General features: G+C 47.4%; 1 protein-coding gene across 1 annotated transcript in view; it reads right to left on the bottom strand.

The window, feature by feature from the left end:
- RABEP1 (rabaptin, RAB GTPase binding effector protein 1) overlaps positions 1-24359 on the bottom strand; it is an 82392-nt gene that overhangs the window by 13273 nt on the left and 44760 nt on the right. Inside the window, exons 6-11 of the mRNA XM_058675243.1 lie at positions 23512-23647; positions 20189-20367; positions 17064-17195; positions 9133-9600; positions 7877-7981; positions 5900-6016 (exon numbers count right to left, since the gene is read on the bottom strand). Of these exons, the coding sequence (XP_058531226.1) occupies positions 5900-6016; positions 7877-7981; positions 9133-9600; positions 17064-17195; positions 20189-20367; positions 23512-23647 (1137 nt within the window). The remainder of the gene's footprint in view (positions 1-5899; positions 6017-7876; positions 7982-9132; positions 9601-17063; positions 17196-20188; positions 20368-23511; positions 23648-24359) is intronic.

Raw genomic sequence — 24359 nt, 5'->3', positions numbered from 1 at the left:
CCGGCTCTGGGAGCAGCAGCTGTGACACCAACCAGTGGGCCAGGTGCCCGAGAGGCCAGGACCCGCTGAGAGAAGAGAGCCCCAACAACCATCATTTGATTTGACAGAACAGACAAGCAGATCAACTGAACGCAGCCCTGAAACTGGTCCACACGCACACTCTACTCAGCAGATGACAAAGATGGCCTTGGAGAGCACATGAAAAATGAAACCTACATCGCATAATCTACACTGCTGGCACACATCAGTTCCAGGTTGTTGTTAACAACAAAGCTTCTACAATATATATGAAAGTGTTCTCATAACGCCAGGATAGAAAAAAATAAAGCACAGAGCCAGTGCTGTGACATAACGGGTTAAGCTGCCATCTGCAATGCCGGCATCCCATGTGGGCACTGTTTGGAGTGTGGTTGCTCATTTCCACTCCAGCTCCCTGTTAATGCCCCAATGCTTGCGACCCTGCACCCACACAAGACCCAGATGAGGTTCTTGGCTTCCACAAGGCCCAGCCGTACTTGTTTTTTTGTTTTTGTTTTTTAAAGATTTATTTATTTTATTACAAAGTCAGACATACAGAGAGGAGGAGAGACAGAGAGGAAGATCTTCCATCTGATGATTCACTCCCCAAGTGAGCGCAACGGCCGATACTGTGCCGATCCGAAGCCGGGAACGCGGAACCTCTTCAAGGTCTCCCACGCGGGTGCAGGGTCCCAAGGCGTTGGGCCGTCCTCGACTGCTTTCCCAGGCCACAAGCAGGGAGCTGGATGGGAAGTGGAGCTGCCGGGATTAGAACCGGCACCCATATGGGACCCCGGCGCGTTCAGGGCGAGGACTTTAGCTGCTAGGCCACGTAGCTGGGCCCAACCCAGCCGTACTTGTTCAGCTACGTGGGGAGTGAGTCAGCAGCTGAAAGAGCTCTCTCTCCTCTCTCTCTGTAACTTGGCCCCGCAAATAAGAAAAACAATTACAAAAAAAAAAAAAAAAAGGTAAAAAATTAGAAACTTCTGCTCATCAAGACAGTGCTAATAAAAATTTAAGCTACTGGGCATAGCACACTAGCCTAGCGGCTAAAGTACTTGCCTTGCATGTGCCAAGATCCCATATGGGCAACAATTCTAATCCTGGTGGCCCCGCTTCCCATCCAGCTCCCTGCTTGTGGCCTGGGAAAGCAGTCGAGGACGGCCCAATGCCCTGGAATGCTGTACCTGTGTGGGAGACCTTGAGGAGGTTCCTGGCTCCAAATCGGTTCAGCTTCAGCCATTGCAGTCACTTGTGGAGTTAATCAGTGGAAAAAGGTCTTTTTCTCTGTTTGTCCTCTTCTGTGTATATCTAACTTTCCAATAAAAATAAATAAATCCTAACAACATTTCTAAGCTACTGAGTCAAACACATGAACAATATCTGTCCACAAGACTTTAGCAAGATTATATAAAGAACACATAACAAATTATTAAAAGTAAAATAAAACAGACAATCACACAGAAAAATCAAATGCAACACTTCAGTGGGCATACCCTTCACCCACACACATACACTCACACAGCATCAATGGCCAATAAATGTGAAAAATACAAAATAACTCCAGTGGTGATTAGAGAAATTTGAACTGAGCCATAACAAAATACCCTTCATTACGCATTCACCAAATGACTATAATTAAAGTACCAAATACGGGACCAGCATGGTAGCCTAGCAGCTTAAGTCCTTGCCTTGCACGCGCCGGGTCCCATGAGGATGCTGGTTCTAATCCTGGCAGCCCCACTTCCCATCCAGCTCCCTGCTTGTGGCCTGGGAAAGCAGTGGAGGACGGCCCAAAGCCTTGGGACCCTGCACCAGCGTGGGAGACCCAAAAGAAGCTTCTGGCTCTTGGCTTCAGATTGGCTCAGCTTCAGCCGTTGTGGCTGCTAGAGGGGTGAATCATCGGACGGCAGATCTTCTCCGTGTATCTGACTTTGCAATAAAAATAAATAAATCCTTTTTTTTAAGTAGCAAATACAAAGGCAAAATGAAGTTTTTCAGGACCAGGGAACCACAGGGACGAGCATATGTTGCTGGGGAGCATAAATTGGTGCAACCACTTTGGAAAACTGCCCGGCACTGTGGCGCTCTGAGGTTGAACAGATACACTGTGAACATTCTGACTTAAGCAGTCCACTCCTAAATACACACGTGTACTTGAATAAGTTCATGGAAAACAGGAAGAAAACCTAAGTTCAACATGGAAAATATTAGATATTATGGAAGATCTATGTGTAGATTTTGAAACTGTTTAATACCAAAATAAACTGATATTTTAACTATTTTTATGCCATTTACAAAATTTATTGATTTGTATCTCCGATATAAATCCCACTTATTACAAAGGATGATCTTACTGATGTGATATGTATTTAGTTTGCTAGTATTTTGTTGAGACTTTGCATTGATGTCCATCAGGGACATAGTTCTGCGGTTTTCATGCTGCGTCTTTGCTTACTTCTTGTCTTATCAGGGATGCTGGCCTCATAAAAGCAGTTTGAGTTCTATCTTGTTCTGTATTTTGGGATGGCCTAAAATGTGTTGCATTAGTTCCTCTTTTTTAGTGATTTTTTGCATAGTTGATTGCGGTGCGAAGAGTCAAGGGCCAGAGGAAAGTGGGCGAGACTTGTTTTCACATTCTTCTTTCTCCTTCCTGTATCTGGGGGAAGGGGAGGAGACCAGGGGAGAAGCCACACCAGCCTCCCAATCAACCCAGGGTCCCCAGTGTGGGGCATGCTCTGAGGGTCCTGCTCAAGTGGTTTTGAGAGTTCAACAGTTCTCAACTGCTGCTGATCCCATTACTCCAATCACGATGAAATCTCTCCACAACCCACTGACTGACACACTCCACCCTAGGGTCTCCGTTTGCCCAGTTATTCCCTGCCAACAGCTGGCCGGGGCAGTTGATTAATTTTTCTGTCCTTAGTCCTGTCATGGTCCCAGGCGTCCTCTGCAGGCTCCAGTGTACTGCCATATCCTCCGTGTGCATCTGGATGTGCTGTCCACTGCTCCGTCTGAGCCACTGAAGAGGCTCAGCTCTGACACATGCATTCCACGGTCAGACCATGGAACCTGCAATTCTCTCCATGGTTGAAGTTCTGAGTCCAGCGGTTCAGTTGAGGGGTAATCCCTATAGAATCCTCATCTGAGGTGATCCCAGACCTGATTCCTGTGTGTGCTTGCCAATACATGATCTGGAACAGTCTGTCACTTAAATCAGCCTACACATACACTGGTAGTTGCAATTGCTGGGTCAGTTCTGTCTTCAGCCAGCCCTGTCTTCTATGCAAACCAATGGGTGTTGGAGCCCAGCCTGATCCTGCCCACCACACTCGGCCTTCACGCAAACCAGTGGGAGCTGCAGCCTAGTTGGAGCGACCCACAATGACTCCCACCAGGCCCGCCCCTACCTTGCTTCATGTGCTTGCAAGTATGTATAGCAGACTAGATCAGTCTGTCCCACATCCCATTCAGCTCTCATACAGGTCAATGGTCACTGAAGCCTACTTCACCCCAACCAGCCCCACTATCCAGTACACACTGGTGCCCATGGATGCCACCATCTGTCTAGCCATGCCTGCCCCTAGTCCTGGTTCTCATGCTCACCAGTGGCAGTGGCAACCCAAGAGGGAGGTGCCCACTGTTTCCCTGGCCCACTCCCACTCCTGGATCTAGCACTCTCCAGGTGATTCTGCTGTTTAGCTTAACAGAATTCCCCCCTGTGCCAGCATCTGCCAGCTGATGCTGCGGCAAAGCCCAACTGAGCCATACGCACTCTGGCTTATGTACGCACCAATAGAAACAGCCCAGCCTGGCTTTCCCCTGATCCAGCTCACATGCAGGCCAACAGTGTCGCAGCTCAGCCTGGCCTGGTCTGCCCTCATCCCAGCTCTCACACTTACCAGTGGGAGTAGTGGCCCAGCAGGGAAGTCCCATGCAGCACCCCGTACTAGATTCGCCCCCTCTCCCTGGGTCTCACGTGTGCTAGTTGGGCACTACGGCCCAGTCTGGCATGGCCCAACTCACCTCATCAATTGCCAGTAGGCGAGCCTAGCCTACCCCAGCCCAGCCCAGCCAGCCCCCAATTCCGGTCCTAACGTGAACTGGACGGTCCGACCTAGCATGATCCACACACCATTCTGGTTCTCAGATTTGCCAGCGGGTGATGTGAACTGGCCCAGCCTGGTTTGCCCCAGATCTTGCACACACCAGTGGGTCCATGGGCCAGCCCTACTCAGTCCACCTTCTGTCATAGCAGGAACAGTGGCCTTTCCTGACCGGCCCTCAACCTTTCCAGTGCTTGCTGTTGGGTGCTACGGCCCAGCGAAGCCTGGTCCATACTCAGACAAGCTCACGCCTGGCTCAGCAGGAGCAGAGACCTAGCCTGTCCTACACCCACCCTGGTTCTCACAAGCACCAGTGGATGCTAGAGTTTACCCCAATCTGGTGCACCGCAAACCCAGTCCACACCTGTGTCAAGGGACACTGCAGCCATGTCCAGACCAGATAGCAGCCCTCATGCTCACCAGCGGGAACCACAACCCAGCCAAGGCATCCCCTTAGCTCCCCAACCAGGCCTATTCCCGCCCACAGATCTCATGAGTACCAGTGGCTGCTCTGACCCAGCTTGGCATAGCCCCCACCTGTGTCCAGTATCCCATGTGGGCTGGTGCATCGGTCTGAACCACAAACATCTTCTGGTCTCTCCCCTCCAAACCATCAGTGCTCAGTCCCATTGCTTACTTGCAAGTACAGTGGCCTTGTCACTGGGAGTCCCTCAGGAGTCCTTCCTCACCTGCAAGATACTCCTGTGGCAGTCCTCCCTACCCCACACCCCTTGTTCCTTTCCCTAAGCAGTCCACAATCCATGCGCCCAGGAGCACATGGGTTTTCCAGCCCAAGCTTCAGAAGCCCAGCGGGCAGTGTGCTGATCCGAAGCTCTCCCCGCCCACCAGAGTCCCAGGCTCCTGGCACATGGGCTGGCCTGGTGCCTTATCCCTCCACACACCCAAGATCCGGGCCCAATGAAGCTCTCCAGCCAGCATGCTGACCTGGGACTCTCCCCTCCCCTCGCCCAGGCCCAAGCACATGGGGAAATTGCTCCAACTGCCTAGAGGTGAGCTCCCAGGTCCTCCCATGCCCACGGTGCCGCACCCCTAGCTCTCCTACACACCAAGCCCATATTCACTGGCCTCCATGGGCTCCCTGCTGCCTTCCAGCTGGTGGGTCACAGGGGCAGGAATGGCCTCAACTTTATTTTTCATGAACTTTCTGAAGTACCCTAGTGCTACCAGCAGCTTCACACGCGTCACATTCCTCAACTGCATTATGTGACACTGTTCGCCCCGACCGAGAGGTGGTTTGTCCATTCCACGGTACGAGAGAACAACAGGCAAAAACGAGCCACTCCGTGCCTCAGTCTGCTGCGTGAGGCAGACACGAAGGGACAGGTCGCGCCTGGCTCCATCTGCTTTTCCAAGTTAAAAAGCAACCAACCTCATGTGTTAGGGCAGTGGTAAAGTTACCTCTAGGGAAGCAGTGGAAGCAGAGGGGAGAGGGAGTGTTCTGAGGGCACTGGCTCGTGTCCACCTGCTTGGTCTAAATTCTGCCTGCACGGACATAGTTCTTGGACGCCTGGAGTGTCTATTTCTGTTAGGAGTCTTTTCCTTTGTATGCTATACTTTTTTAAGAAGCTAAAAAGAAAATAATGTGTATGTTTCTAGCGAGCAAGTTTCTTGTGCAACAGAAAAACCTAATAAAAATAAAAGGCAAGAGATCTCTCAACGGTTTCAACCACACTTCTCAGTATTTTGTTTGTTTGTTTGTTTTTCAACGCAAACAGGCCGGCGTGGGCCGCGGCTGCGTGCGAGCTATCTCTCACCTGCTGCGCCGACTCCTCGCTGCTCCGGCGCGCGAACTCCTCCAGCTCCTGTTTATCCTTCAGCGTCTTCTCCAGCTGGTCGTTAGCTTGCCTCAACATCACCTGCAGTTTTTTTACCTGAGGTATTTTGAATGTCAGTTTAGAACAAAGAACCAGAATTCTTTATACCATTTTTAAAAAGCTTACTTAACTCCATAATTAATAAAAATATATATATTATATATATATATGGCCTTTGTTTTTCTGAGAAACATCACAAAATGACCTCAAGAGAGGTCATAATTTATAGCTAATAAATCACTTCTCACATTCCACAATCTCACTTCCAAAATGCCTGCTTGTCATCTAGGCCGCGGGCCTGGCCTGCCTCACCTCGACTCCATCCTCGGCCTCAGGACTGCAGTTCAGTCCAACACCTTGAAGCCCACACAGGGAAATCACACATTTCCCCTACTTAAGGTCCCGGGGTTGCCTCCCAAAGTCATCAGGGGCAAGCCTAACTGCTCCACTCGCCCTCTGGGAGCTCACCACAGTGCTCCCCAGCCGCCCTCTCTCCCATGGATAACGCCACGCCCAGGCCACGCCCAGGCCACGCCCCGGCCACGCCCCCTCCTCGGGCCTCCCAGAACACACCACCTGCGCTCCTCTACTTTGCCCTTTCACACATCCTTCCCCAATCCACTTCTTTTCCTGATTATTAAATGTCCAGGTTCAAAGCAGCCTTTGCCTGAGTGTCGCCCCCTGGCGATCTGGCATCGCATGTGCATGCACAGGGATGATCTTCAGTGGCACGCTCCCGGGGTGTTCAGAGTTGTGTCTCTAGCTCATGACCCACAACACGCCAGGCACACAGCACCAGTAAATGTCCGCTGCAGAGGCTAAGGGGCCCAAGACAGTCCCTGGCCACACCACACCACCAGATACTGTCTATACAGCTTTGCAAACAATTTCAGAAATTTACTTTTGAGCTACCCATGAAAGAAACGTAGATGGAGGAACCATATACCGAGGACCCCTGAAAATGTAAACCATCAATAAAATCTGCTAGAGTTCCTTGGAGGGTGAAGGGAATAGAAAATAATTGGGACACAAAGAAATTATTTTTTCCTTTTGTGTTTTCACGAGCCTATACTCGTACATTCTACTTCACAATGCAAGCAGCATTTTGGATTGCAGAAAACTCCACCAATAAAAGCCTTCCAAAATACTCCAAAGATTTAAAAAATTCTGGAAAAAAATTTCCGGTCCTAAGCATTTCAGATAAAAATTCTGAAAAACTTTCTGTTCCTAAATCTTTCAAATATACACTCAAAACACATTTCTCCTTAAGTGTTATGAAGGAACCCATTATAAAATGTGGCGTTTGAGAAAAGTTATGTAGAACTTACTGCTCTCAGCTACCAAACCTACGGCCCTGTAAATTAACCAAGATCAGCTCAAAAAATGATGACAACAGGCAATAAAGAAAAAAACAGACAATCAGCAAAGATCTCAAATACTGATTCAATTTTCCACAAGGGTCCTTACTCTATTAAGAGGCCATAGCCAACTTATGATCTTCCTGAATCTCCACATCCTAGTAATTGCTGTGAGTCTACGATCAAGACACAATCGCTTCTAGGCCTTGGGAGTGAGCAGCCGGTGGGACGGTGTAGAGGCAGTGCTCCTGTAGGCTCCGTTACCCTGCATTTTAAGTCTGGTTTTTCTACTGGGTCAAGGGAAACAACTGGGGCAATCACTTGACCTTGACCTTTCAGAGCCAACAGGGGACACTCAGGTCCTGATAAGTTAACACCACATGGTCCTGATAGGCTCCCACTGGAAACCCAACCACCACTCGGGTATCGGAGTACTTCATGTCTACAAGGTGGAGACGCCTCATAAACTGCCGGGCAGGGTGGGGTGGACGGGGACAATCACTGCACCTCCTATGAAAACACAACAGCTCAGCAACTGGCACATCCAAATGAAACTCACCTGGTCTCGCGTTTCAGCCTCCTGAATTTGAATTCCTTGTAGCTGTTTTTCATAATTGGAGCACATATCGCAGCGTCTACCAAGTTTATTTCCAGCATTGTGTACCTGAGGGGCACCAAAATGACCTCTGATCAAACACAACAGAAGAATTCTACATCACACACTAGAGGATCATGTACCAGAGGAAGCCACACACGCACTTACTGACGTCACTTAAAATAGAACATGGCGTAAAGTCTCTGCGGGGATTTATGGCAAGAAGGTATACTGTAACGTTAGAAAAAAGCCATGCATGGCAGCGGAACAAGAGACACAAACTCCTCACCAAAGAAAGGGCCAGAAGACAGATCTGAGGAAAACACAAAGCCAAGGAACCACTCTGTAGCCCCCCCAGCCACAACAGTACTACTCAACCAGCAGGGAAGGGGGACAGCACCCATTTCCTACTGCGCCAACGCCAATCACGACATGGGTATGAAAGTACACAGTAACACTTCCTTTTAGCAACAAATACACACAGTCTGCCTGAGAATAGTTTCCTTAAGGTTAAACAAACTGTGTAGAGAGTTCATGACCAACGTAACATTAGAAGCAAAAAACAACAAACACCCTGCATCTTAACTCTGGTTTTTCTATTGGGTCAAGGGGAACAATCGGGGCAATCACTTGACCTTGACTTTGACTTTTCAGAGCCAACTGGGGACCCTCAGGTCCTGACTGCCTCATGACGATCAGAAAGCTCAAAGAGATGAGCAATGCGAAGGGGCCTCGCAAGCGACAAAGCTTCACGCAAACACACATGTCCCCTCTCAGCTCCCCGGCTCGGCTCTGGGTTTGCAAACACTCCTGGGAGGAATACACTCCGTCTTCCATCCGCTCTCCACCTCCCCAGCTGACAAGTATTTACACTTCAGAATTCAAGCAAAAATGAAAGGGTGTGAAACCTACGCTACAGTGAGATTTCAGAAAACTGCAGACCAGATTCAGGCTACTGAAACTTCATGACACTCGCTGGTCAGGCAAGTTGCCCCGAGTTCAGTGCCTCGACTTCAGGTGGAAAAGTGTTCCCTCAACGCTGTTAGTTGCCTGGCGCCCTGCTCCGTCAGCGTCACCCGGGAGAGCCAAAGCAGGCGTGACAAGGATCAGATGACGGGAACCAACAGCCACTGGCTGGCGATGTGCGCCTGCACCCAGGCCAGCTGCTGACCGAATCAGTGCCCCGCAGAGGGATCGGAGGAAGGTCAGTGCTCACACACCTCTTTCTGAAGGAGATTCCATTCTGTCTCGCTGACCAGGCGGTAACCGCTGGGGGACACGTACGCGCTCTCCAGCCCCTGGGTAATGCTGGACAGGAGGGACGCCGTCTCCTCCTGCTCTGGCGTCATCGCCTTGATTGCTCTCTCCTGATCTTTGGTTAACATAAATCCACTAGGCATCTGCAGTGACCCAAGGGATGCAGTATCGAAATTCTCCGAAACTGAATCTGCTCCCACCAATGGTCCAAAATCCGTCTCGTCCAAGTTGCCAGCAGACTTGGCCTTGCAGTTATAGCCTAAAGCTTTAGACTGTAAAGAGCCGGAGGTTCCCAAGCTGTCTGTAGACTGTGCTCTCCTGAGTCCATCCTTAAATACGTCACTGTCCGATTTACTGAACGGATCTCCAGACGGCAACAGCAGATCTGCATCTAATGAGTGGACTGACCCGTGGGTGCTGTCCAAATGCTCCTGAAATGTGAAAACACAAATTGTCAAGTCAGACAATTCTCTACCTTCAATCATGAAAATCACTATAATTTATCACCCACATGTTACAAAAAATTGGTAACGTGCTACCTTCATTTAATCTCGGGATGCTTTTTTTTGCATACCATAGTTTTAAAATTGTTTTATGATACAGTTCCATGAGCTCTGGGATTTCCCAGCCCCCTTCTCCAAGTTCTCTTCCTCTCCATCCCGTTGATTTCCCTTCTAGTATTACAATGGGTGCTCGTTCGTGAACAGTCGCAACTCCATCTTGCTTTTTTGTAAAAGATTTTATTTTCATTACAAAGTCAGATCTACAGAGAGGAAGAGAGACGGAGAGGAAGATCTTTCGTCCAATGATTCACTCCCCAAGTGACCACAACAGCCGGTGCTGCACTGATCCGAAGCCAGGAGCTTCTTCCGGGTCTCCCACGTGGGTGCAGGGTCCCAAGGCTTTGGGCTGTCTTCAACTGCTTTCCCAGGCCACAAGCAGGGAGCTGGATGGGAAGTGGAGCTGCCGGGATTAGAACTGGCGCCCATATGGGATCCCAGCACGTTCAAGGCCACAGCACTGGGCCCCCATCTTGCTGTTACTGGGGTGTTTCCCGATCTCTGGACACTTACTACGTGTCTTCTATATGCTGGGCACCAACCTAAGCCCTCAGGTCCCAACTGTGACCAAGACACAATCGCTGACCTGAAGATGCACACAGCTCCATGAGAGTAGGTGCTTACAAAGCTGTCTGAAGTCCAGTGATGGACCAAATTAGCATCTGGGAGCTCAAAAACAGGAATACAGCAGAGATCCGAGTTGGGGAAGGTCACCTCCAATTATACAGTGTGGCTTACGTTGAGTGTGTCTGTGAAAATGCCCACCCTACAGATGGACATAAAATGCCAAGTCATTGCAGATGTGGGAGAATATGACAAAGGTCAAGGGCAGAGCTCTGAAACACACCAACATGTAAGGGATGGGCAGAAGGAGGAGTGTCATGGTAGCAGAAGGAAAACAAGAAGAAGGCAGTATTCTCGAAACCAAGTTTTAAGCAAGGTACACTCAATACAAAAGAGGCAAGAGGCAAACAGATACTGGTTGAACAGTCCTCAGCAGGCAGACCCACACGGACAGAACGTGGATTTGGGAGTGTACTTCAGGGTGATCCCACAGAGGTGAGAAGCTGGTGTGTGGCACAGCGGGATAAGCCAGCACTTGCGACACCAGCCTCCCACATCAGCGTGTTGGTTTGAGTTCCATCTACTGTACTTGCAATTCAGCTCCCTGCTAACAAGCCAGGCAAGGCGGCAGTTGATGGTCCAAGTATTTGGAGGTCCTGTGGCCCACATGGGAGACCTGCTTGCGGTTCTGGGTCCCTGGTTTCAGACCAAGTTTTGTGGCTGTTTGGGGCGTGAGCCAGAGACCGCAGGACTGGTCCTGTCTCACCCTCTCAACGACAGATCACACAGGTCTCAGTAGCAGTGTTCAGTGTCCCGGGGAGCAGCTTCACCCACTGCACATGCAGCGGCCCTCAAACCAGCACCTCAGCTCCAAGGCCACAGTTCTGACCCTCATCTCAATGTTTAAACCAAATGTGGTACAACATATTTCCAAAGGCAAAAAAACCCACCAGACTGGCACCATTACATGGTACAATTGCACAGTAAATATAAACGGGGGGGGGGGGGCAGGAAATTTTGTTTTTCTTAAAACTAAATGTGTCCAATTTAAATGATTAGCCTTTATGTTAAGATAATATCTTTTCTGTTGGTGTTAAATGAGTTTTTACAAAAGAAAGGAGAATATGGAATTCTTCCATGTTTAAAAAATAATTACTAACATAATATTTTTCTTTATTTGAAAGATAATTACAGGATAGGAGGAAAGACAAAGAGAGAGACAGATCTTCCATCCACTGGCTCACTCCCCAAATGGCTACAGCCAGTGGTTGGTCTGTCTAAAGCCAGGAGCTTCTGGGTCTCCCACATGGGTACAGGGGCCCAAACACTTGGGCCATCTTCTGCTGCTCGCCCAGGTCATAAGCAGTGAGGTGGACTGAAAGGGGAACAGTTGAGGGCCCAGCCCAGTAGCATAGTGGCTAGAGTTCTGCCCTGCACGACCAGGATCCCATATGGGCATCAGTTCTAATCCCAGCAGCCCCACTTCCCATCCAGCTCCCTGCTTGTGGCCTGGGAAAGCAGTCGAGGACGGCCCAAAGCCTTGGGACCCTGCACCCATGTGGGAGACCCAGAGAAACTCCTGGCTCCTGGCTTCGGATCGGCACAGTACTGGCCGTTGTGGTCACTTGGTGAGTGAGTCACTGGACGGAAGATCTTCCTCTCCGTCTCTGTATATCTTTGTAATGTAATACAAAAAAAATTGACATGAGGCAGGCATTTGACCCAGTAGTTAAGATAGCCATGACCCATATCAGAGTGCTAGGACCTGATACCTGGCTCTAGCTGGATGCCAGTTTTCTGCTAAATGCAGCCCATGACAGGCAACAGGTGACAGCTCAGCTCAAGTAATTAGATCCTTTTAAAATAAATTATGCATTTATCTTAAGGTTAAAAACTGAAACGGAGGGAGGGAAGGGAGAGAGATTTAGAGAGGTCCTCCATCTGCTGGTTCTCTCTCCAAAGGCTGCAACAGCTGGTGCTGAGCCAGGTAGCAGGAGATTCTTCCAGGTCTCCCACATGGCTGCAAAGGTACAAACACTTGGGTTGTCCTATGCCGCCTTCCCAAGGGCTTTAGAAGGAAGCTGAACCAGAAGTGGGGCAGCAGGGAATTAAACGGATGCCCCTATGAGAAACCTGGCACTGCAGGTAATGTTCTAACTCCATCCCACACAAGCAGCTTAACCTGCTAAGCCCACAGTGCTCGCCCCAAGCCATTAGATTATTCACCACCACGGGCAGGGGCGGGGGACCTGACCCAGCCATTTGGGGTGTAAATCAGTAGACAGAAACTCCATCCATCTCTTTCTTAAAAATAAATGTTTTTTGAAGTTGACAAGTTTAATGATGATTTCTATTTTTACTCATTTGACTGAGAACACAGATCTACTAAATATGGCCGAAGTCCCAAGTGAAGTCCCCAGTCAAGCCTGGAGGAAGGAACCACTCCACTAGCCTACAAAGGAATCTCCAGCCTACAGTCTCACATAAGGTTCTGCAAGGACACACAAGAGGGAAGTTATCAAGGGCAGAGAAACTGTGAGGAATATTTCTAAAAACAGAGTATTCTACTGGCAATAACGTAAGAAACACACTTCTAGGGGAAGTCTAAGTGGATACCATGTGTCTGAAATATGACTCAAGAATACCTCCTTAAAATCCAGTCATTCCTTACAATTAAGAACGTACTCAGACACAGATATGATGATGTTTCAACAACGGAACGTTACACAGATGCATTATGGTACTAGGTAAGGAGACATTTCATCGTAACAAATAGAACCTTGGCAGCCTCAGCGTTAACCATGTCTCTCATCCTCTATGTCGCGTGCTGTTGACCTGTCCTGGGCCTTGCTGGCTGGGGAGTGTGACTGGGCCTCCCAGTGCTCGCGAAGGCTGGAGATAACCGGCACCCGTGGTGAGCACCGCTCGGACATGGACCTTGTCTGCCTCACGCACACGCACCAAGGCCAAGCAGGGGCTTCACAACTCCAACTGGCTGGAATGACTCCAACTAACCTTTCCGGAATTGTGTCCTTGACTTCCTACTGTTCTCACAGAAACTGCACTGCAGCTGCAGCCTGTCGGGGCTTCCTCTGGCTCCTGCTTCTGCCTCCTGAGCAGCCTGGGACTAGTCAGACCAGGTCCCGCATGGCGTGCTGCAGAGACAGCTCCCAGAGCAACCGCAACGTCAACTTTGCTCCCCAAAGTACCCCCTTCTCCAAGTCGTCATCACTGTCTCCTTTAGAAATCAAATCCCAGGCACCAATCAGTTAGTAACAAATTGGCTAAAGCAACTATGGCGTATCCACACACTAAAACCCTGACAGTAAATATTAAATTTGGGGAGAAACATTTAATGCTGTGCCAAGACTTTAAAATCTACTAAAGTGTGAGGGAGATGATATACACACACACACAAAAAAATCATACAATTATAACATGACTATGTTTGAAAAGTGTAAACAGAAAAACACACGCTATCTTTGGAACAGATAATGGAAACATGAAGGAGACGCAGCCCAGAATGCTAGTTGTCGTTTCCTCCAGACGGCAGGATAATCTACCCATCTTGTTCAATTTTTCCTCTACTTTCAAATCTAAGCTGCAAAATAACAGAGCTTAGAGTCTAAGAGGTATTTAAAACGTTAAAACTAATAAGACACAAATATGTTGTCTGGATCTGCTAAAACAAAATAAGAAAAATACCTCATTGTAAATTGTGTCCCTTCCCTGTTTTCCTGCTTCTGAAACATTCCTGTGTAGATGACCGAGTGATGCAAAAAATATGCAACACTTGGCTGTACCCAAAACTGAGACATTTTCCTAAGAGGCCGTTGGAGAAAAATATACAGAACTGGGCCAAGTGCCGCTCAGTGAGCCAAAACAAAGAATGTACAAAATAACCATGTCATAGTCTGCAGCATCTACTGGGATTTTTAAACGTTCAAAATTTTAGTGGCTAAAGTCCTCGCCTTGCATGCACTGGGATCCCATATGGGTACTAGTTAACGTCCTGGTGGCCCCGCTTCCCATCCAGTTCCCTGCTTGCAGCCTGGGAAAACAGTCATGGCCTTGGGACCCTGTACCCATACGGGAGACCCAAAAGAGGCTCCTGGCTTCAGATCGGCTCAGCTCCAGCCATTGCAGCCGCTTGGGGAGTCAATCAGTGGATGGAAGATCTTCCTCTCTATCTCCTCCTCTCTGTAAATCTGACTTTCCAATAAAAATAAAATAAATCTTTAAAAAAATAAACAAAACCCCCCCCAAATTTTATATTTATTTGCTTCTGATTTGGAAGGCAAAGAGACGGGTATCTTCCATCTACTTAATTCACTCCCCAGATGGCCTCACCAACCAGAGTTGAACTAGACTTGGGCCAGAAGCCAGGAATCCAATCCAATGCAAACCTCCCCCATGGGTTATCAGGGACCCAAGGACTCGAGCCGTGGTCTGACTCCCCAAGTGTATGTTAGCAGGAAGCCGGATCAGAAGTTCTGCCAGGACCCGAACCCAAGCACTCCAAAATGGAATGCAGTTGTCTCCACTGGCAACTGAGTCATTGTACCAAACACCTCCCTAAAAAGGATTTTAAATGCCAAACCAACAACAGAGTCACCAGGTAGCAGATTATACATGGCTCAGAGTAAATCTGCAAACTAAACAGAAACATGATATGTTTGGAAAGACAAGACCTTTATTCAATTTAAGTGACACTCACCAGGCTGGGAGGGCAGGTGGTGGGAGGGGAGTACAGAGTTCTCAACAGCAGAGACTGCACAGACAAGGCAAGTGTGCCAGACAGTCAGCAGAAGGGTTCAGCCACAGGGAGGGAACGAGGCCAGCAAGGCCAGGAGAGCCACTTCTGGCAAGGCCCTTGTGTGCCAAGCCAGGCATCTCAGGTTTTTTCTAGAGGCTGTTAGGAGTTTTTGAAGGATGAGCAGAAGGGGTCTAACACTCAGAAGGGCAGAGCAAGGTAAGCATCTCAGATGATGGTAACAACAAACAAGAGGCAAAGAGCAGCACAAGACAATGACACGTGTGGCTGCAAGAGAATCCAGATTATGCGGGGCCTCAACTGTCTGAGGAATCTGGACTTACACAGCTAACAGGAGTCAGTGGTAGGAGACTGGCCTAACTGAAGCTACACTTAAGAAAACGAGTGTGTGTGTGTGTGTGTGTGTGTGTGTGTGTGTGTGTGTGTCTGCCGCAGTGCAGTGGCTCAACACATTAATCCTCTACCTTGTGGTGCCAGCACCCTATATGGGTGCAGGTTGGTGTCCCAGCTGCTCCACTTCCCATTCAGCTCCCTGTTTGTGGCTTGGAAAAGTATCAGAGGATGGCCCACATCCTTGCGACCCTATACCCACGTGGGAAACCCCGAAGAGGCTCAAAGCTCCTGGCTCCTTACTTCAGATCCGCTCAGCTCTGACTGCTGCAGCCATCTGGGGAGTGAGCCAGCGAGGGAAGACCTTCTCTATTTCTCAATTCTGTAAAATCTGCCTTTCGAATAAAAAAAAATCTAAAGAAAATTAACTGGGGAGGGGGGAGGTTGGTGACAGGACTATGGCATAGCGAATTAAGCCACCACTTGTGGCACCAGCATCCAGATTCCAGCTCGACACTCATTCACCTGCCGCACTTCCAATCCAGCTCCCTGCTAAGGCACCTGGGAAAACAGCAGAGCATGGCCTAAGGGCTTAGGCCCCTGCACCCATGAGAGAGATCTAGAAGAAACTTCTGACTCCTGGCTTCGGCCCGGACCAATCCTAGAAGTTGTGATCTTTTGGGGAGTGAACCAATGGATGGAAGGTTTCTCTCTGTCTCCCTCTCTTCTGTGTTAACTCTGACTTTCAAATAAATAAGCTTTCAGGAAAAAAATAAAATAAAATAAATGTGGGGCCAGTGCTGTAGCTGAGCAAGTTAAACTTCCGCTTGTAATGCCAATATCCCATACCAGAGTGCCAGTTTGAGTCCAGCATATACTGCTTCCAATCTAGCTCCCTGCTGATACACCTGGGCAACAGTGGCTAACGGGGCGTCCTGGCTGTCGGCCTCTGCCTGACCCAGCCCTGCCCACTGCAGTCATTTGGAGAATGAGCCAGCAGACGGGAGATCATGTCTCTCCCTCTCAATTACTACTCTGCCTTTCCAAATAAACAAAGGGCTTTTTAAGAAACATGAGAGAGGAAGAAGCAAAGGGGGAAGGGAGGGAGGAAAAGGAGGACTGTGACAACACTGCCATGGAAAAGCGGAGTGGAGCAGGCTGAAGACACTCCCCCAGGCAGCAGGCTCTCCTCACGGGCCGACTGCCCCTCCAGACGCCTCCACTCCGCCCCCGATTCCTGACAGGTTCCACCACGCCTGCTGGCAACCTGCTGAGCCTCCCCACTGTTCTCAGGGCTTACAACCTCATGTTGGCTAAAATGCGTACATGGAAAATGGAGAGCCAAGTACCAAACCACTTTCGATCATTTCTTTTCTAAACAAAAAGCTGAAAGTGATACCAACGTTTTTTCACATCTACAAAATTTTGCAGACAATATTTAGAGTTTTATTGTAACAAACTCTGGAAAAGGGATATCTTGGCAAATGAAACAGGTTTCAAATATTGCTCCTTACAATGCCTCCTCCCCCAAAAAACTCTGCAAATCAACACTGTCACTTTCTTTCACCAGCAGCCAAGCCCTTCCCATGTGAACACAGTAACTGAGTGGCGCATGAAAGTCAACGACAGAGACACTGTTCAGCCCTGGCCACCACAGCCACCATACCTCTTCATTGGGTAACTGCGCGGAAGGGTCTTCCTGAGCTAAAGCACACACTACTGGTACTTTCACTTCTTCTTCAGCATCTGGTTTGTTGTGATCCTTTCCCTTATTAAGTCTTTGCTGTTCATCATCTTCCTAGAAGTTAGAAAGAAAAAACCAGAAATGTTACCCAGGTCATCCATACTGAATGGGCCACGTGCTCTCTTAACCACGGGAGACAGTGACAGGGCTGGGAAACTGACACCTTGGCCTACCTGTTTTGCAATCACAGGTAAGGGTTTCTGAACAAAAATATTTCAATAATAAAAACACAAACAGAAATCCTGGTCTGTTAAAGAAGTGGTTTCTAAGAAAAGCAGATAATGTCAAAATAGATTCAACAAAATAAAGCAATCCATGCTCTTCCCCTCCATCAAATGACACAAGAAAGGAAAACTTAGGACACTCCATTGTAGAAAATAAAAACAGGAGTAATTATGACATTACACATCCACTAGAAACATGTATACATTTATATGAAAGACAAAAGGTATTGTTAAAGTTGATGTAATAATCCACTTAAAGAGGAGTCAAATATTTTCAATGTAGTACAGAATAATAAAGAGGAGAAACACACAATTACAACGCAGGTTGAAGGTACTTCAAAAGGTTGTGAAAGAACCAGTTAAAACACATCACATTTGGGGAAGTGGGTGTTCAGCCTCTCCTGGAGTCCGCTGGGTCCTGTCTCTAACTCTAGCCCAGCTTCCTGCTAACACGGATCCTGAGAAAGGCTCCAGTGATCAGGCTCCCGGCACCCATGTGGGCTGCAAGGATGGCGCTTCTGGCTCCCAGCTCAGGCCCAGCCCAGTTCATTTCAGGCAATCAGGAAGTAAAATACCAGATGGGAGCTCTATGTCCTCATATCTCATTTTTTCTTCTTAAAGTTTATTTTTGTACAAAAGTTTTTCTGCATTCACAATTTTCTAAAGGCATGAAGACAGGTATCAACCATCTGCTAGCTCACTCCCCAGATGCCCCCATGACACCTGGCTGGGCACCTCAACCACTACAGCAAATGCCGGCTCCAGCAAAAACGGTTTGAAATTCATGTGTAGTTTTTTTCACAATATCCATTTCCTCTGCATTTTGAAATCTTATTAGACTCAGATTTACAAAAAAAATGCATAAAATAAACTTATTTTTTTAATTCAACCTTCCATAAGCCTTTTAAATTACTCGACAGATACAGAAGGTTCTATATAGGAGAGAAACAATGATTGATTGTATTTGAGGATCCCAGCAAGTGGGGGGGGGTCCTAAAAAAACGTAACAGCCAGATCATGAGAAATCACTTAGATGAGGTGAGTGATAGCAGACAGACAAGGGATCCAGGCAGAAGGAAACCATGCATCAATGGCAGAGGCCTGGAAAGGCAGGCCCATGCAGGAATGCCAAGTGAATCGAGGTAACTGAAAGCGGGTGAGCGCATGAGAAGTCAGGGACCTGGGGCAAAGGATGGTGATGAAGGGTTAGACTCTGCAATTGGGGGTTATCCCAATCTTCAGATCTGCTATTACCTCTCTCACGGGGTGGTACCATACTCTCCACCTCACACGCTGAGTTCTGTCTTTGAGAAGCACTTGTGATAAAGCTTTACATGTAAAGTTTTAGTGCAACATGTCCACAGAGTAAGACCTTGGTAAGCATTAATAAACGCCCTAAATGACCATCTCAGTTCAGTTTAGACTGTCTTCAGGGGAAGCAAGAAAGGCAGGTTAAGAGCTGTACGTTGCTATCTAAACCCTTAACGGTTTCTACTACAAGGTGAACGAATCAGAGTTAACAGACAAAAAGCTTAGGAAACATCAGATTTAACCTATGCCCCATAGTAAATATATATCCTAAAATACCTAGAAAAGCAGTGAACACAATTAGGCAGCTCTCATGTGGGATTACATGCACTCATACCCAACATGGCACAAGATACCGAGCCGCAACACTGCTTGAGCTGACTCAACTTCAGGGGACGTGTAGATCGTCCACAGGAGAAAGATTATATCACTTACGGTACACCCCCGCCACCAGTTAACAAGACAGGACTGTGATGAAAACACACCCAGGACAATACTTAGAGGATATATGATGGCATCAGTGTCCAGTTTGATACCAGGTATCATGGGGAAACAGAAACCCCAAACTCACACATGAACACACAGAGCTGGTCCTGAAAACTCCCTACAGAACTTACTTCTAGAATGGGGAAATGTGAAAAATCCCAAAGATTTTCTCTTGACCACTTCACATTCACAAGATCACCTCACTTTGCATTTAAAACAAAAAAAAATTTGTAATGAGAATGCATGTGTAGATTACTTGTGTAATTTTAGTAATTTTTTTCAAAGACAAAAAGGCTCTTGGGTGTTCAACACTCTGGACACCTGGCTTTTCACACCGTACAGCCTCTCCACCACCATCCTGTCACCTTCCAATGAAGATTTTAGAACAAGGTCACCACAGACTTGGCCTGGACTGGCACAGCTTGGGAACCCTGGCACAACTGGACAGCACTGGGGAAAATTCTTCCCAGAAACGTGCACTGCTGCACCCTGCTCTCTTTGAAGATCGGTGCCCTTGCCCTTGCCCCACAAGGCCACTTCTAAAACTGCAACGCAAAATACATCAAATGCAACTGTTACTTTTTTTTCTTTTAATTTTTTTTTAAATTATAAGGCTGTGATGCTCTCTGCTGCCTTTGTTCCTATGGGCACCATATTTTAAAAAGATTTATTTTTTAAAATTGTATTTGAAAGGCAAAATTACAGAGAAAGGAGAGAGATCCCAAATGGCCACAGCAGTTGGAGCTGGCCCAGTCTGAAGCCAGGGGCTCCCTTGCGGTCTCCCACTTGGGCCATTCTCTGCTGCTTTTCCAGGCATACCAGGACTCAAACTGGTGCCCATGTGGGATGCCAGCACCACTGATGGAGGGCCAGCCCACTACAGAATGGTACTGGCCCAGATGTTACCTTTTCTAGGATGGCACCCATTGTCTGGTCTTGGCTTCAATCTCTACCCCGGGCAGGCTAACGCAGTCCTATGTGTGAGGGATGTCACTGACAAAGCAATTAAGCCCAGAATTTGCCATTCACCTGATCTTTGTTCTTCAGTTCTTCAACCTGGCGGAGCTGTTCCGAAGTTAGCACGATCTCCATCCGCTGCATGTCTCTCATCAGCAAACGCTGAGATTCCAGAAACTGGTCATTGGCCTTCTGCCACGTGTGTTTTAACTGGTTATGTTGCTGGCGCTCTTCTTCCAACAGATGGCAAACTGTTTAGGAAGCCCCCAATCAGAAACACTGAATTTTAATGGTAGGCAATTTCTTCAGAAAATGGCTACTAGACCAGGTCCAGCCAATGCTTATCGCTTCAGTCTGGAATTCTGCCCCTGCCCCGCAGTTTGTGGTTGAGTATGGATCCAACCCCACACCATCTCTCTAAACAAAGTCTCCCAAAGTGTGTTCCTAAGAACATAAGAACATACTAGACAGAGACTTCTGTGGTCTCCAAGTTTTAGTTACCTTCAGTTAAACAGAATTTTTTAAGATTTTTTTAACCACATGATTTGCATCGCAGGGTCTTAATTATGTGAATGGAGGTGACACATAATAAAAGCATTTCCAAAATTTAACATTAAAAAAAAAAACCTCAGGCAGTGAGTGCCCTAGGGATGTACTTGGAGAAACACTGCTCTCCGAGTAAAAGGTGAGCAACCATGCCTATTTCTTGTTCACACATCATGCTACGCTTGTCTCCCAGAATCCTTGGGTCCAGCTGGTTTTCAGTCATTGAGACTAAAGGAAAAGTGTGCATTGTTGATACGCAGCGGCTCAGCCAACAGTTACTGAAAAAGGAGATGGCACCACCTAGCCGCTCGCCTACTCTAGAGAACGACTTGCCCGTCCTAACCTTCCCCTATCCAGCACAGCTCCGACAGAGCCTGCAATCCGCCGACCGTGCAGTGAGCCCTGCCCTGTGGCTCCAGCCTTCAGCAGCCCTGAGGACTCAGATGACTGCAACAGGAGCTCCCTGCTCCTGCCCTCAGCCGTGTCCTCCCTATTCTGTTGTGCACACACCATTAAACGGAACTTTCCAACACAAAAAACTGATATCACTCATCGGTTTAAAATGGGCAGGCAAACCTTACAGAGAACTTTCTGACGGTCAGGTGCTTGGGGTAGGACAATTCCTACAAACGAGTACAAATGAGTCCAGGGATTCTTTATGAGGTAGCGAAAAATGTCCCAGAATTAGATAATGGTGACAGTGCATAATTTTGTGAATGCATTAAAACAAAACAAAGAGTGAATTAAGAAATTGAGAAGGGTGAACTTGGCACGGGGAGTATGCTTCATAAACCTGTTATTTAAGAGTAGAAAAACAATTTTTTTTAAAGACTCCTTACTGCTCATATGATAAGCCCAGCATTCTGGCTTAGGTCCAGGGAGCCAGTTTTCCATCTTGCCTCCTGCACTGGAAATGTGCTGGCTTGCCATCCTTACACCGCCTCAGCCTACTGTATCACGTGCAAATGGCCTGACTACCTGAAAAGTACTTACCTACCTTTCAACGCTTCACTCAGGAGGAAGAAGCCTATCTATACTTAGAACAGAAATAACATATCACCCTTACCTGCTGGCAACGTTGTATTCTAACACCTACAGAACTTAATTGTACCAATGTGGTCACCAACTAATCCCCCCATTTAAACTGTTAAGCTCCTGTTCAATTTTTCTTTTATTTTCATTTAAAGTCTTTTTTTTTTTTGGTGTGTCTCAGTACGGGAATTACTTCAGCAGTTTTTTCATTTTCATCAATCTTCTCATACTTTTTTCAAGATTTAACAGTCGTAATGATTTACATTATTTGTGTAAGAGATGGACACACGATTTAAACATTTATTCTGTTTCCACTGAACCTTCTGACACCACGGGTATCTTGTGATGGTAACAGCACATCTGAACACTGACGTTGAGGGCCAAAGATCCACTTGAAGTTTAAAAGCTTACTACTTTTACAACATGCCATAAAATAATTCTACAGATTTATCACTCCAAATTTCCACTAATTGAAAATATAACTCAATATACAGATCTGAATTATTAAGTTTATATTTTCTGCAACATTCGAAACATGAGTATTCACTGTAGGACTCCATCACCAAACCTGCCACAAGCAAGACATCAAGAGGTCTTCACATTTGAATGAGAAAACAGTGTTTCTATTATCCTCCAACCAGTTCATCATTTTCCTGCAATGAACTGCAGTAATAAAATAGTTCCTATGACTTTGTCACCAACAGATGTCAGCTTCTTTCAGATTTCATTACAGCTGACGCAGGTGCCTTACTGCCTCATTTATGCCCATCAGGTGCTTTAAAATTACAGAGCTATTACACTTGCTGCTGGACCCTGTTATGGAATATATTACAGAAATAGTCCGCTCATTACTCTATCCTAAGTCTCAAAGCTAAGTATTTTCATGACTTTGATAATATTAGCTTCTTTTGTAATTGTATGTATTCTGTGTATCAAATTCATTATTCTGAGAAGGCTTCACAAAATTACCAAAGGAATCCACAACTCAGAAGGTTTTAAAACCCCAAGTACCCATAACTCACTGTAAGAACCGAAGGCAGAAGTTGACAGCCTCGACCTGCACCAGGCAAGCAAAGTCACAATCACCCTTAAAAACAGGACATTCGGGCCTGGCGGCATGGCCTAGCGGCTAAAGTCCTCGCCTTGAATGTGCCGGGATTCCATATGGGCACCGGTTCTAATCCCAGCAGCTCCACTTCCCATCCAGCTCCCTGCTTGTGGCCTGGGAAAGCAGTCGAGGATGGCCCAAGGCTTTGGGACCTTGCACCCGCGTGGGAGACCCGGAGAGGTTCCTGGTTCCCGGCTTCAGATCGGCGCAGTACTGGCCCGTTGCGGCTCACTTGGGGAGTGAATCATCGGATGGAAGATCTTCCTCTGTCTCTCCTCCTCTGTGTATATCTGGCTTTCCAATAATAAAATCTTAAAAAAAAAAAAAAACAGGCACATTCCTCAGGGCTGCAGCCTGCACTGTCCGTCCTCTGGATCCTATTTGTACTTTTTTATTTGTAACGCCCCACTGACACAATGGGGCTTGGGGGCAAAAGCAGTCTAACTGGAAGTTCTCAATTTTATCTTTCTTAGAACTCATGCCTTGTGAAGTGCTTAATGACACCACAGTACAAAGAGAAGCCACTAACTGAGTATCTCTGGTAATGCCACAGCCTCAGCTTTCCCCGAGATCATCCAAACCACCCACAAAGCTTTGACTCCATCAGCAACGGCACACCAGCATCCTAGGACTTGCTTCTCAGTGGTCAGCATCAGAGCCACTTCCGCTGCTCCTGGAGACCGAGTACAGACACAGCGCAGGTGTTTACCTTCGTGCAACTCTTTCCGCAGTTTCTCAGCGTCCTCCTGCAGCACGGACTTCTGAGTATTCAAAACAGCTACGTACATCTCCAGATCAGTCCTACACGATTTCTCAGCTTCGAGATAGTGATTCAGTTCTTTCACCTGCAAGGAGATACAAGCCTGTCAAACTGACTTTTTCCACACTAATTTAGGAATAACAGTACTTGGCGTACTCTGAAAACAAGCCCACTGATTTTCACTTAAATTGTTATTTACATAATTTTTTAAAAAGATCTATTTATTTTGGAAGTTAGAAACACAAAGAGAGGGAGGGAGAGGAGAGGGATCTTTCATATCCTGGTTCCCTAAACCAAGAGCTTTTCCCAGGTCTCCCACACGGGTGGCGGGGCCCAACCACTTGGGCCATCTTTGACCACTTTTCCCAGGCCATTAGAAGGGAGGTGGATTAACAGCAGGACAGCCAGGACACGAACCAGGAACTGGTGCCCATATGGAATGCAGGGTTCACACACAATGGCTTTACCTGCTACAACACAATGCAGGCAGGCCCCTGAGAGCTACATCTCCCAGCCACATGGAAGACCTGCAAACCGGCCCTGGCTCCTGGCTTTAGCCGGGCCTGGCCCTTGCAACCATCTTGGAAGGGAACCAGGCGATGGGAGATGTCTCCCCCTTTCTCTAGAACTGTGACATCAAATAAATAAATCTTAAAAAAAATTCCACCTAGTGCTTTTCAAAAAGGTAGTTCCAATTTACATTTCAAGAGCAATATTCCTATATGCTTGTTATATCGCACACTTAGTAACACCAAACAAGTTTGGCTTTTTAAAAACAGTTGTAATTTCTAGCCCAA

This window comes from Ochotona princeps, chromosome 17 (genome assembly GCF_030435755.1).
Source record: "Ochotona princeps isolate mOchPri1 chromosome 17, mOchPri1.hap1, whole genome shotgun sequence".
Lineage (NCBI taxonomy): Eukaryota > Metazoa > Chordata > Mammalia > Lagomorpha > Ochotonidae > Ochotona > Ochotona princeps.
The sequence above is the reverse complement of the archived record's forward strand: the minus strand, read 5'-3'. Positions and strand labels throughout refer to the sequence as shown.